Source organism: Antechinus flavipes, chromosome 3 (assembly GCF_016432865.1).
Source record: "Antechinus flavipes isolate AdamAnt ecotype Samford, QLD, Australia chromosome 3, AdamAnt_v2, whole genome shotgun sequence".
NCBI classification, from domain to species: Eukaryota; Metazoa; Chordata; class Mammalia; order Dasyuromorphia; family Dasyuridae; genus Antechinus; species Antechinus flavipes.
Genome location: NC_067400.1, coordinates 559637117 through 559651220, shown reverse-complemented (window position 1 = coordinate 559651220; position 14104 = coordinate 559637117). Strand labels below are relative to the sequence as shown.

General features: G+C 37.4%; 1 protein-coding gene across 1 annotated transcript in view; it reads left to right on the top strand.

Moving 5' to 3' along the window:
• The window catches only part of CSMD2 (CUB and Sushi multiple domains 2), a 1001023-nt gene that overhangs the window by 83827 nt on the left and 903092 nt on the right, over window positions 1-14104 (top strand). The window contains exon 2 of the mRNA XM_051987630.1: window positions 11675-11891. Within this exon, the coding sequence (XP_051843590.1) occupies window positions 11675-11891 (217 nt within the window). The remainder of the gene's footprint in view (window positions 1-11674; window positions 11892-14104) is intronic.

The window sequence follows — 14104 nt, the reverse complement described above, 5'->3', positions numbered from 1 at the left end:
GAGGGAAGATGGGATCCAACTGATTTACAACTCTAATTTTTTTATTAAAGCTTTTCATTTTCAAAGCATATGCTTAGATAATTTTCATCATTCAACTTTGCAAAACCCTATGCTCCAGTTTTTTCCTTCCTTTCCTCCTATCCCTTCCTCAGACAGTAAGTAATCCAATGTATGTTAAACATGTGCAGTTCTCCTATACATATTTCCACAATTATGTTGCATGAGAAAAATCAGGTCAAAAAGGAAAATAATGAGAAAGAAAACAAAAAGCAAACAAACAATGACCAAAAAAGTAAAAATACTCTGTTGTAATTCACATTCAGTCCTTACAGTCCTCTCTCTGGGTACAGATGGCTCTCTCCATCACAAGACCATTAGAACTGGCCTGAATCACTTTGCTGTTGAAAAGAGACACATGCATCAGAATTGATCATCATATAATCGTTACACTCTAATTTTTATCCTGATATCAGACAGAAATCAGACTCTTGATAATTTCCTTTCATTGATTCTGGACCTGTGTTTTAGGGTCAAGTAGATATAGTTTAATTTCCTTTTACACATGAGAGCCCTTCAGATACTTGAAGGTCCCTTTTCCTCTCACCCCTTGCCTGAATCTTCTCCTTTTTCATAGTAAAGTTCTACCTCTCTCTTCAACCTCAACACCTACTCATTACAAGAGAACATTTGGAGTAATGGAGGATGAAGATAGGACTTTTTCTAGTCCTATCTTCATTCTCCATTATTTCAAATGTTTGCTAGTTTATCAGTGTCTTTCATAGAATGTAGTATCCAGAGCTGAAGGTGATGGAGCAGATTTAGTACAACAAGACATCATAAGAAAAGGGAAAAACTATAAGAAAGGAAAAAAGAAGAAAAAAGATGAAAATTTTGCATGTTGTTCTGCATTCAATCTCCATAGGTTTCTCTCTGAATGAGGATGACCTTTTCCATCCAAAGTTTATTGGGATTGCCTTGGATCGCTGAATTGCTAAGAAGAACCAAGTCATAGTTGATCGTCACACAATCTTTTTGTTGCGATATACAATGTTTTCCTGGTTCTGTTTGCTTCACTCATCATCAGTTCATGTAAATATTTCTAGAGTTTTTTTAAAAATCAGCCTTTTCATCATTTTTATAAAACAATAATATTCCATTACTTTTATATATCATAATTTATTCAGTCATTCCCTAACTGATAGGCAATTACTCATTTTCCAGTTCTTTGCTGCTACAAAATGAGATGCTACAAATATTTTTTGCACAAATGGGTTCTTTCCCCTCTTTTATGGTATCTTCGAGTTAACACTGCTAAATCAAAGGGTATGCAAGCTTTATAGCCTTTTGGGAATAGTTCTGTATTGTTCTCCAGAATTGTTAGATCAGTTTACACTTCACTAATATTGCATTGGTGTTCCAGTTTTTCCACAACTCCTACACTATTCATTATTTTCTTTTCCTGTCATTTTAGTCAATCTCAGAGATATGAGGTGGTACCTCAGAGTTGGTTTAATTTGTATTTCTCTAATCAATAGTGATTTAGAGCATTTTTTCATGTGACTAGAAATGGGTTTGATTTCTTTGTCTGAAAATTGTCTATTCATATCATTTGACCACTTGTCAATTGAGGAATGACTTGTATTCTTATAAATTTGATCCCCATTATCTCTATATTTTAGAAATGAGGCCTTTATCAGAAACACTGCCTGTAAAAATTCTTTCCCAGATTTCTGCTTCCCTTCTAATCTTGGATACAATTAGTTTTGTTTGTGCAAACCCTTTTTAATTTAATGTAATAAAAATTACCCATAAAAATCCTATCCATATAGGGTAGATGTAGGTCTATGCTGAATTTGTGACATACTAGTTTGCAATGTCCCCAGCAATTTTTGTCATATAGTGAGATCTTATTCCAGATCTGGATTCTTTGGGTTTATTAAATAGTAGATTATCATCATTGATTATTGTATCTTGTGAACCTAACCTACTCCACTGATCCATCACTCTCTTTCTTAGCCAGTATCACATGGTTTTGATTGTTGCAGCTTTCTAAGAGTTTTGGGTCTACGACTGCTGGAGGTAGTAGACATTATTAATTCTGTGCCTGTAAACCCTGAATGAATTTTGAATTATAACTTCAGTAAGAGTTAATACCCAGATCTAATCTGGGTCTTTAGATTGATATGTGAGTAAAAGATCTGGATGTGGAGTCGGAAAGACCTGAATTCAAACTGGACCCCAGAAACTTACTAGGTATTAGCCTGGACAAGTTATTTAACATTTAAGTCTCAGTTTCCTCATCTGCAAAATGGGAATAATAATTGTACCTACTTCACAGGGTTGTTGCAAGGAGTAAATGAGTATAGTGCAATGTGTATAGTGCTTTGTTAATCTTAAAGGGCTAAATAAATGCCAATTATTATTATTGTTGTTTTTGTTGTTGTTATGATTGCTATTGTTAGCACAGGGCTCTAACTAATTGAGCAGCAAAGCAGTCTAAACTCTGGGGGAATGTCAGAGGTTTTCACTGCAGGGAAAATAGTTTAAACAATACAGCAAGGTGTGATGGAAAGGGGACTCTCCAAGTGTTTGAGATGGGATTCATATCCTAATTTTCCTGACTCCAAATCCGAAATTCTGTCCACTATATCTTTCTGACTTTCAAATGGAATCAATTTTTTAAAGGAAGATAGTGACCAGAGAATTCACAGAACAGAGGGCTATCAGATATCCTGTTTCCTTCACACTCCCAAGGTCATGGTTTCACAGCCTTGAAGAACTTGAGACCCCTCTAGTGGGGTTTAGGAGACCTTGTTAATCTTCTGTGAACCTGAATAGGGCCTTTCCCCTCTCGGGGCCTCACGTTCCCCATCTGTAAAATGAAGCTTCAAACCCTAAGGTCTCTAGTGTCCCTTCCAGTTCTGACATTCTGTGACTCTGCGCCAGCTGCTGGAGAATAAGGCTTATTGACAGGAGTAGAGAGCAAAGCAGAATTACTCCCACAGTCTCTTGGTCCCAATCCATGCTACAGAATGTATATTAGCTGAGCAAGGGTAATAAAGAAAGGGTGTGGGGGAAGGCAGCTCTCCCTGCTCCTACTCCCAAAGGCAATGGCATTCCTTGTGCTGGGCACCCACCCCTACCTCTGCCCCCACCCTTGAGCACTGTAACTCCCTCAGATGGGCTTTACCAAGCAATGAGATCTGCAACCAGCTATACCCCGGTTTCCCCTGCCTGGCAGTATGCATGCAATCCATTTGTCATCACCCTCAGCCGCCAGCAGCAGCATTTATGACGCTGACAGGGGCACCAGGGAATGGCTAAGACGCCAGGAGAATGCAAACACTCTGGCACTTCTCCAAGCTGCAGCCCCTGCACTGCCTTCAGAAAGGACCCAGAAACATCTTCGGAGATGGGCTTTCTGTATCTGGGCAGAACTGGGATTGAGCCCCAACAGCCTTCTTCCTCTCAGGCAGCAGACACTTGAGCCTGGCGGGGTCTGTCTCAGGAAAACCTCAGAGAAAACTCAAGGAGTCCTGAGCTGTTTGTCAGGGGTATGGACCGAGGTGTATGGTCTGTGTGCTGGCTCTCCACTGCCGCAACCTTGATAGGGAGAGCTTGCCTAGAACCATAGGGAATCAGAGTTGAGCTGTTCACTCTTTCCTAGGGGGCAGGAATTACTTTATTTTCCAAGACCTGTTTGATAATCTTGTCCCCCAGAAGGACATGACTAATGTCCTCCTTGTTTTGGGTGTGTGGCCATTTCTGCCCTTTTTTTACTCAAAGAAATAGTTTTGATCTAAAATATCAACTGGTAGTACCATCAGGGCCTAAAAATCAAGGATGATGTCAGATGATCTATTATGAAAAACCTAATCTCTTCAATAATCCTCCCACTTCCTCCACTGATTTCCTTGGTGTAGTGGTTTCTACCAATGGGATTCTCCCACTGGTTGATATTGTCAGAAATGCTTAAAGCAAAGACACCTTGGTTTGAATGATGTCTGTCCCATTAGAGAAGGAAAGAAAGCATCCCAGAATTCCCTTTTATTGAGGTGAAACAGGAAAAGCCAGAGCCATAGGTATGAGCTGTAGTGTGGTGAGGAACACGGTAAAGAAAGCTCAAAGGCGACTCAAGCTGTAGAGCTTGTCCAGCTTGGAGGAGGGATGCTCCTCCAAGGTCTAGGCATCTGGATTCAGAAGAAGCACTCATTGTGGCCCATTATCTAATAGGAAGTAGCCAGCAGACAGGGTCTGGAGACAGAAACTGTGCCATTAACAGAAAATGCAGATTGGTAATTTGGCATTGGTAGGTCCTGAGGGATAAAACAATGAAACAGAATCTAAAATTAGGAAGGGGTTCAAAATTCCTGGTTTAAATGTATACAGAGATTCCATCTTGACTCATTGTACACATCCTTTGGATTTTGGCATTTGGGGACAAACTACCTTGTCTCTCTAAGAGCCTTTGCTAGTTCCTAGTTTGTATTAGCACTTGCTAATTAGGAATAATTGAAGGTAGTGTCAGGAGGCACCACTGAGTCAGTGGTGATCCATTAGGAGAAATCCTCCTCCAGAAATCTATACAAAATCCCTATCTGTCAGGAAATGGTCCTCATCCAAAGCAAGAATCACAGCATTTCAGAGCTGACAGAAACCTCAGAAGACATCCACTTCCACTCTTAGCTTAGCAGTATTTTTTAAAAATAATTTCCCAAAGAAGAGATCATTCCATTTAAAAATTTTAAGTGATAGACAGCGAGGTGGCACAGGGGACAGGATAGAACATTGGCTCTTGTGTCAGAAGGAACTGAGTTCAAATCCAACCTCAGATACTTACCAGCTGTATTACATTTAACCTCAATTGCCTCTTTTAAAAAAGAGAACAAACTATTTTTCTAAATAAAATACTGCTCGCCAATCTGGAACTATGCCCCAAACATTATCAAACTGTGCATACCCTTTGATCCAGCAGTACTACTACTGGGCTTATACCCCAAAGAGATACTAAAGAAGGGAAAGAGACCTGTATGTGCCAAAATGTTTGTGGCAGCCCTGTTTGTAGTGGCTAGAAGCTGGAAAATGAAAGGATGCCCATCAATTGGAGAATGGCTGGGTAAATTGTGATATATGAACGTTATGGAATATTATTGTTCTGTAAGAAATGACCAGCAAGATGAATACAGAGAGGCTTGGAGAGACTTATATGAACTGAGGCTGAGTGAAATGAGCAGAACCAGGAGATCATTATACACTTCAACAACAATACTGTATGAGGATGTATTCTGATGGAAGTGGATCTCTTCGATAAAGAGAAGATCTAATTTAGTTCCAATTGATCAAGGATAGACAGAATCAGCTACACCCAGAGAAGGAACACTGGGAAACGAATGTGAACTATCTGCATTTTTATTTTTCTTCCCGGGTTATTTCTACCTTCTGAATACAATTCTCCCTGTGCAACAATAGGTTCTGCACACATATATTGTATCTAGGATAACTGTGACATATTTAACATGTATAAGACTGCTTGCTATCTAGGGGAGGAGGTGGAGGGAGAGAAGGGGAAAATCAGAACAGAAGTGAATTCAAGGGATAATGTTGTAAAAAAATTACCCATGTATATGTACTGTCAATAAAAAGTTATAATTGTTTAAAAACAAACAAATAAATAAATCCAAGAGTAAAGAAAAAAAATAAAATAATGCTCACATTAATTAAAAAAAAAAGAATTCAAGCAAATGCAGTCTATTCCTGAGGCAGCCTATTCATTCTTGGGCAATTTAACTTGTTAGGAATTTTTTCCGATTATCAATCCTAAATCTATCTTTCTATAGGATTCACATTTTAAATTCTGCCCAAATGGAGCAGAGCAGAACAAAAACAATCACTCTTTTGTACTGTAGTCATCTGGGTAGTGCCATGCTTAGAGCCCTGGGCTTGGAGTCAGAAAAACCTAATTCAAATTAGATCTTAGATACTCATCAACTATGAGAACCTGGGCAGGTTGCTTAGTTTCTGTCTCCCTTTTTTTTTTTTTTCAGTTGTAAATTCAGTATCATAATAGGGTTACTGTGAGTTTCAAATGAGATAATATTTGTAAAACACATTCATTGCAGAGCCTGGCACATAGTAGGAACTTAATAAATGGTTTATTTCTTTCCTTCCTTCCTGCTCTTAAAATACCAGAAGAAAGACCTTATGTCTCATTCTTCCTCAGGCTTTCCTTTTTCTAGGCTCAAACTTTCCAGTTACTCCAGTTGATATATATTTATGGCCTGAGCTCTAATCCTCCTTTCTTTCTTTGGCCTTTCTCCTTCTCTGACACCTTCTATTATGACAATGCCCTTCTTAAAGGTGGTTTCTGGAACTTAACCCAAGAGTCCAGTTACTGTCTGACCCAAGAAGAGACAGTGAGATCATCCCTTCTGTAGTCTTGGACATCATGCCCGTCTTAATGGATCTTAAGATTGTAGTAGTTTTTTGACTCTAATTTTTTTTGTTGAATCATTTTTCAGGGATGTCCGACCAGCATTGTGGGTTTTCTTGGCAAAGATATTGAAGTGGTTGGCTATTCTTCTCCAGCCCATTTTAGAGATGAGGAAACGGAGACAAATAGATGAGTTTCCCAGAGTTTGGAATTAAATTTGAACTCTAGTCTTCCTGACTCTAGGCCTAGTGCTCTATCTACTATGCCATCTAGCTGCCCCTGACTCTTATATTAAACTAACACAGTACTTATTAAATCTACCAGATTTTTGCCCTTGTGAACTTTTCCTTAGTAATGTTTTTTTCCCACTTTTTACTTATGACATTTATTTTTTGAATCCAAGTAAATAACTTGACATTTATCTCTATTAAATTTAGCACATTCTTTAAGTTCATGGAGATATTTTGAATCCTGACTTTACTGGATAGGTCCCACCTCTGTATCAGCTATAAAACTGATAAAACATTACATCAACACCTTTTTTGGAATGGTGAAAACAATGATAGACTCATGGATAGATTCTTATGTGATTTCACAAGAGATTGCCCTTTAAGCTGGGATCTGTTCAGCAATGATGTACACTTTGAATCCAGAGATTATGTCCAAATCTATTTAACTCTACCACTGTCTCCCTCATGCTTTTAAATCTTGTCTGCAAAAAGAGTAGGAGAAAGTTTTTTCCCCAAGTGCTTTATAGAAAGTCAGGAATACGATGTCATTGGCATTCCCCAATATAGTAGTCTGGTAATACTGCCAAAAATAAAAAAATAAAAAGAAAGAAAGAAAAAAGAAAAAGAAAACGAAATCAATCTGACTTCTTGATGAAGGCAAGCTAGCTTTTAGTGATCACCAATTCCCTTTTAAAATGCCCACAAACCAGATCTTTAATAATGCATTATATATACTTTTTCTAGGAACTGAAGTCAAATTCACCCTGATCTCAAGCTTGTAGAATTCCCTTAGTCCCCTTTTCTGAAAATGGAGGCATTTCCCTATTTGCTAATCTTCCCCCACCCCTTATCCCCCAGCATTTACCTCATTTTCCATGATTTTTCAAATTAACTTAGCAGGTCCATTTTCCAGACCTTTCATTACTTTGGGACTTAATTCAGTGAGTCATTTTGACTTAATTCAGTGAGTAGTTTTGAATTTTTGCTCTCTCCTTATCTATTTCAGGTTGAACAATTATTGTTATATCCTTAATAATAAGGACAGTGAGGTGGTGTAGTAGATAGCATGCTGGGCTGGAGTGAGGGAGACCTGAGTTCAAATATGACTCATAGAGCAACTATTTTAAATAAACACATATGCGTGACTCTAGGCAACTCATTTAACCCTTTTTGCCTCAGTTTCCTCATGTGTAAAATGGGAATAATAGCACCTACATCCCAAGGTTGTCATGAGGATCAAATAAGATACTATTTTAAAACAGTCCAATGCCTGGCACATGGTAGGCATTTAAAAAATAGTTAGCTAACTAACTATTATTGCTATTATACTATACTATATATTATCTACTATTAGCTAATATTAGCTAGCATTAATGACATGCAACATTTATATAGTGCTTTAAGGGTTACAAAACACTACATATATAATCCCATTTGATCCTCATAACAACTATGTGAAATCGTTAACTATTATTATTCTTATTTTATAGATGAAGAAACTGATACTAAGAGATGTGAAATGACTTGCCCAGGATCACAATAATGAGAAAAGGTTCAAACTCAGATTTTTCTAATTCCAAGTATAGTACTATAGTCACTATGCCACCAAACTGTCTATACCACCTATTTTCATAATTTAATATTAATGTTTTTTGGTAGAAAAAAGTAGTATTTTAATAACAACTTCCTCTCCACTATTCTGCCTTCCCCAAGCATGTGTCTATTCTGATATTTCTCCTTTCCCTTCTCCATAGATTTAAGGGGGAAAAAACCCTATTGTTTTTAACACCCCTTTCCAACCTCAGCTTATCTTGAGATTTAATTTTCCTTCTAGTATTCTTATAGGACATTACCATTCCTTGTGTTCATCCTTTATTGCCTGTTTCTTATTTCTATCTTTGGTATATGTCTTCTTCACTTCTCCTCACATCTTGAGTTCCTTGTTCAGTCATATTGGGTCTTTTTTAGCTAATATCTCACGATCTTCTGCATCTGAATAATATTTGGTTTTGTCTTCTGGATTTTATCTTTGAGGATCCAAACTAAGGGAATTTTAGTTTGATGGTTAAAGTTCTGGGCTTGGAATCAGGAAGACTTGGGTTAAACTTCCATCTTAGATTCTCATTAGTGGTTATGATCCTAGAAAAGTCACTTCTTTTGGTCTAAACTTCTTTATCTATAAAAATGAGTGGACTGGATTTAATGGCCACTTTGGTCCTTTCCAACTCTAAACTGATGCTCCTCTGATACCTATACTCCTCCTATCCCTTTGGATCATACTCCAGACTCCACACATCAGACTCTGGCCATCTTTCTATTTCTTCTGTATTATGAATTTTAAGAAAGATTTGCCACATACTCTTAAGAATCCCATTATTTCTATATTGGCAAGAGATTCTTCTTTTTTTGGTCAAATTTGGGTCCATAGTAGCATTTTCCCCTGTTGCTTCTTTCATTTTTTCAATAATGAAATGATCATGTCAAGACATTTTGAAAATTTATTAGCTTCTTTGCTCTTGGCATAAAGAAAAGGCAAGCTGTTGTCGAGGTAACTGAATCTTCCATCACTACTATATTGTATTTCCTGACAGGTTGTTGAAATCTATCCTGAGCACCACTCTTTCCTCCTTCTGTCCAAGTGGTCCATAATATACTCCCAGAACAATACTCCGTCTGTATCTCTTGGTATTGTAACTCAACCCAATACTTGCTCCTCTTTCAGTTGCTTCATTTCCTCTCATGCATACATATCTCCTTAATATATAATGCTACTCTATCACTTCTTTCATCTATTTTGTTCCTTTTGAATAAAATATAAGCTTCTACAACCATGTTCTAGTCACAAGTCCCATTCTATAAAGTCTAGTGGTAGCTCTGAAGTCAAATTTGAGTCCTTGCATTAAAATTGCTAGCTCAACTTTGTTTATTACCAATGTTTTATGCCATTGGGTAGGACATCTGAGGCTGCGGGTTTATTGCTGTCTTACTTCATGATATTATCTCCTTTTAATTAATAGCCTCTACACTGATATTCTCCTTTTTGTGTTACATGTGTTATTTTCTGTGGTTTCTGGCTTGGCAGACATATGTAGAAAGATTTTTCTCTCTCCACCATTTTTCATTACAATCTTTCTTCATCAAAGTCACAAAATTCCAAGCAAACACATCCACCCCCCCATACCCCATATATAGCACATGTATATATATACATATACACATATATGTATATAAGCTAAAGGTCTTCATCTCTGTTAAAGATTATCTCTGTTAAGGGTGGTGATAGTGGGAAGAGAAAAAAGAAATGGAGGTGAAAGGTATTGTGGAGAGATAATCAAACTTCTAATCTTTGACTCTCCATTCCCTCTTACCCCCAGTCAATTCTCTACTGTATCTCTCACAAGGATACTGTATCCTTTCTTTCTATTCCTACTCTTCACCATCATAGTATAAGTGCTTATTACCTCTCTCCTGGATTATTATGGTGGTTTCTAATCTCTCTCCTTATCCCCAACCAAAACTACATATCAATGGTAAATTTTTTTTCTTAATGCATAAATGTTCACAAACTTTCACTGATTCCCCATTGTCTATAAAATAACATCTGATCTCCTTATCTTATCATTCAAGACCCTTCACTGCTTGAAGTAGCATCATCTCACATTCTTCCTTCAAATTTACCCTATGCTTCAGCCAACTTAAGCGACTTGATTGTTCCCCAAATATACTCAATGCTTTCCTGCCTCTGCACCTCATCTGCCAGAAATCCCCTCTCCTTGACTAAGCCTATTGAAATCCTGTCCATCGTCTAAAGCTTGAGTCAAATGCTATTTCCTTTATAAACCCTTCCTTGAATCCTCAACTGGAAGCAATTACTGTCTTATCTGATATTCCAAGCCAGAAGTCATCTCACTTTTTTTAGATTTTTCTGCACCTTATGGACTTCTCTTTGATAAATTGAACAAATGAATAATTATTTATTAGGAACTTAATATGTGGGAAGCATTGTGTAAAGTGTTAAGAGATACAAATACAAAAAACAAGACAGAAGCTTTCGAGAAGCTCATATTCTGATAGGTAGAAACAGGTTTCAGCTGCAAGTCAGTTGGAAAGGTTCCATGGCTCTTAGACTGCAGTACTATCCTAGTAGATAGTAGATGCTAATATATCTTAATGAAATTTCACTGAGCAAAATCTTATCCATTTCTGATGCTGAACCTTTTTGCACATGGGAGGTAATACTTTTCTTTAAAATAACATTCTATTTTGTATTATTTTTATACGTCATCTCTAGACTATAAATTTCTTGGAAGAAAGAACTGTCTTCATTTTTTCCTCCTCTATTAACACTGCATTCTCTGTGCATATGCAGCAGCACTTGGTTTATGGAAAAACCTCAATTACTATAGTCCATGAACACAGGTGCCCAGTCATCTGAGATTTTTTCTATAGCCAACTTCAGGAAAATAGATTGTCCCTAGAAAACAAAATAATGTCAGGAATTTGTTATAATTCAAGATTTCAAAGGACCTTTGATGTCATTGATGTAGGAATTCTTCCCAGTAAAACAATGTCCACGAATCCATGTTTTGACATCCCATAGGATTTTTAACTCTGCCCTTATAATTATTCTATGGGAGGAAGAGATGAAAGAGGTCTACAAAGGCATCTCTCTAGACCACTTGGCTTAAGATCTCATGTAACCAGCCCATCTCCTTTTTTAGCCATATAGTTTTTTAATGACCTGTACTACATGTATTCACTACTAATAGAATTCATTGCTCGTGCCCAATAAGTATGCTCTATGGATGATCCACTATTTTAAAGCTCTAAAAATGTTATAGATAAATCCTGGCATGTTGCTTGAGACTGAGAGAAATAAAATGACTTGTCTAGAATCACAGGACTGATAAATGCCAGAAATAGGAGGATTTAAAGGCAAATCGCCCAACTCCAAGTCCAGAATTATAACAGGTGACCTCTATTTGCCTCACCTTGTCTTTTTCCCTTTTTCCAGGCCAGAATTGCACATTCAATTTGCAAGGCCCCAATGGAACTGTCGAGAGCCCTGGATTTCCGTATGGTTATCCCAACTACGCCAACTGCACATGGATCATCACAGCCGAGGAACAGAATAGGATACAGCTTGTGTTCCACTCCTTTGCGCTGGAAGAGGATTTTGATGTATTATCAGTGTTTGATGGAGTACCAGAGCAGGGGAATCTTCGAACAAGGTACCGACCTTTGCATAAAAAAATTGGTGTTGCCTGTGTACCGTCTGCATTCTGTGCAGTGATGAACCACCTGGGTGAAAGGTTTATGATGTAATAAACAAAGAGTGGATTTGGAGGGGGCTTGGAAAGGACACCTTCTTTCCATTCTTCTGCTCTCATGGAGTTCCTAAATACAATCTGCCTGCTCAGAAAGACTCAGCAGATGGGATTTATGAGTTGGGCACTTGGGAAGATTAATTGGGATGTAGAAGTATATACGTGTGTGTATACATACATATATATCATATATATGTGTGTGTGTGTGTATATATATAATACTTGAAGAGTCCACATAAAAATCTTCTCTTTCACATACATATATACACTCAGCTACATATTGAACTGATAGATAGAATAGACAAACAGATAGATAAATAGAGAGATAAAGAGATATATATGCAGACATCAATGTTTAATATATGTAATTTTGTCAGCACTTTCATTCTACTTACGTGAATGTATCTTAGTTAATGGTCTTTGTCAGTTGATGTTGTGAAATCATTCTGCAGCCAACCTGGTGATGAACCTTTTTGCCCTTAATTACACTCATCCTCACATACAAGACACATTAAATCTGTTTCTAATCCTGTACTTGAAGTATTTTCCATATTTCTTCAACTTCCCTGAACTTATGTACTGTCAGGCAACATCTTTGATAGACCAAAGTCTGCAGCTTCAACTAGGGAATAAATTCAGGAAGCATTTATTAAGCACCTACTGTATGTCCTCTATCCCCACATCATTTTGAGGTCTATTCAAAGTGTTCTTCTAATTTCTCCTTGTATGTGATATTCTATTCTCCCTTGACATGCCTTTTTCCTGTCTTTGTTTCATGCCTGTAGTACTCTCCCTTCTCACATCTACCTCCTAGAATCTTAAATTTCCTTCAAGTTTCAGTTTGTGTCAACTTGTACCTGAAGCCTTTCTTAATTCCTAATCTTCTCTGAGACATTTTCTAGCTATATAACCCTGGGCAAGTCAGCAAATCACCTTTAGCCTCAGTATCCTCATCTGTAAAATAGGAGAACAGTAGCATCTACCATAAAGGGTGATTGTAAGGATCAAATGACATAAGATGTGTACATCTGTTTGCATACTGCTTTGATCATTGGTCAGTCTTTTTCAGTTATGAGAGATTCTTCATGATCTCATTTAGGGTTTTCTTGGCAGATACTGGGAGTGGTTTGCCTTTTCCTTCTCCAGCTCGTTTTACAGATGAGGAAACTGAGGCGAACAAGGTTATATGACTTGCCCAATGATCACACAAGTAGTAAATGTCTAGAGCCAGATTTGAGCTTAGAAAGGTGAATCTTCTTGACTTCAGATTTTATTCAGTGAACACCTAGCTCACCCTTACATACATCAAAGAGCTATATAAATGTTAGTTATTTACTAGAAATCTGGTCTCTACCATTGCCAGTGCCTTCTCTCTGACATTACTGGCATTCACACTAATATGTCTTGTTTATTCATGTTAGTACCCCTGTTTGAATGGGAACTACTTGAGGACAGAGATAGATAGCTCTTTGTGTATTCCTGGCATCTAGCATAGCGTCTGGCACACAGTAGGCACTTAATAAATTCTTATTGACTTACTGGCTCAGTTATAGTGCCCAAGTGATTCTGTGCCATCCTCCAGGAAATTAACATTTCTTATTTCATCCTTTTGATTGGTAATTTCCATTTGTGATTATGCTGTTCATGTGATTTAGCACTGAGTAGGATGTGGGTATCCAATAGAATGGTAGCTGTTTGAAACTTAGGAGTGTTTTCACTCATTTCTTTGAATCCCCAGTTTCTAGGACAGCACCCATCACATAGTAGGCTCTTAAAATGCTTATCAACTTAAACTATGTCGAATGTCTTGTTTCTTGTTGGAGATCAGCATTAAAAACATAGATTATCATGGAAAGATCAATGATGATGACCTCAGAAGATGTAGATTGGAACCCTGATTCTGCTTTGTGTAACCTTGGACATGTGACTTTCCTCATCTGGATCATACTTTCTTCTCCAAAATAAGAGAATTGGACTATGTTATTTTTAAATTCCCTTCTAGTTGGAAATCCTACAATATTGGCCACCTAGATGTCAATCTGATGATATTATAGAACTACATGTTACCTGGATTCTTTTTTGAAGTGAGTGGATGTTGGTAAGTCAATACTCTTGGA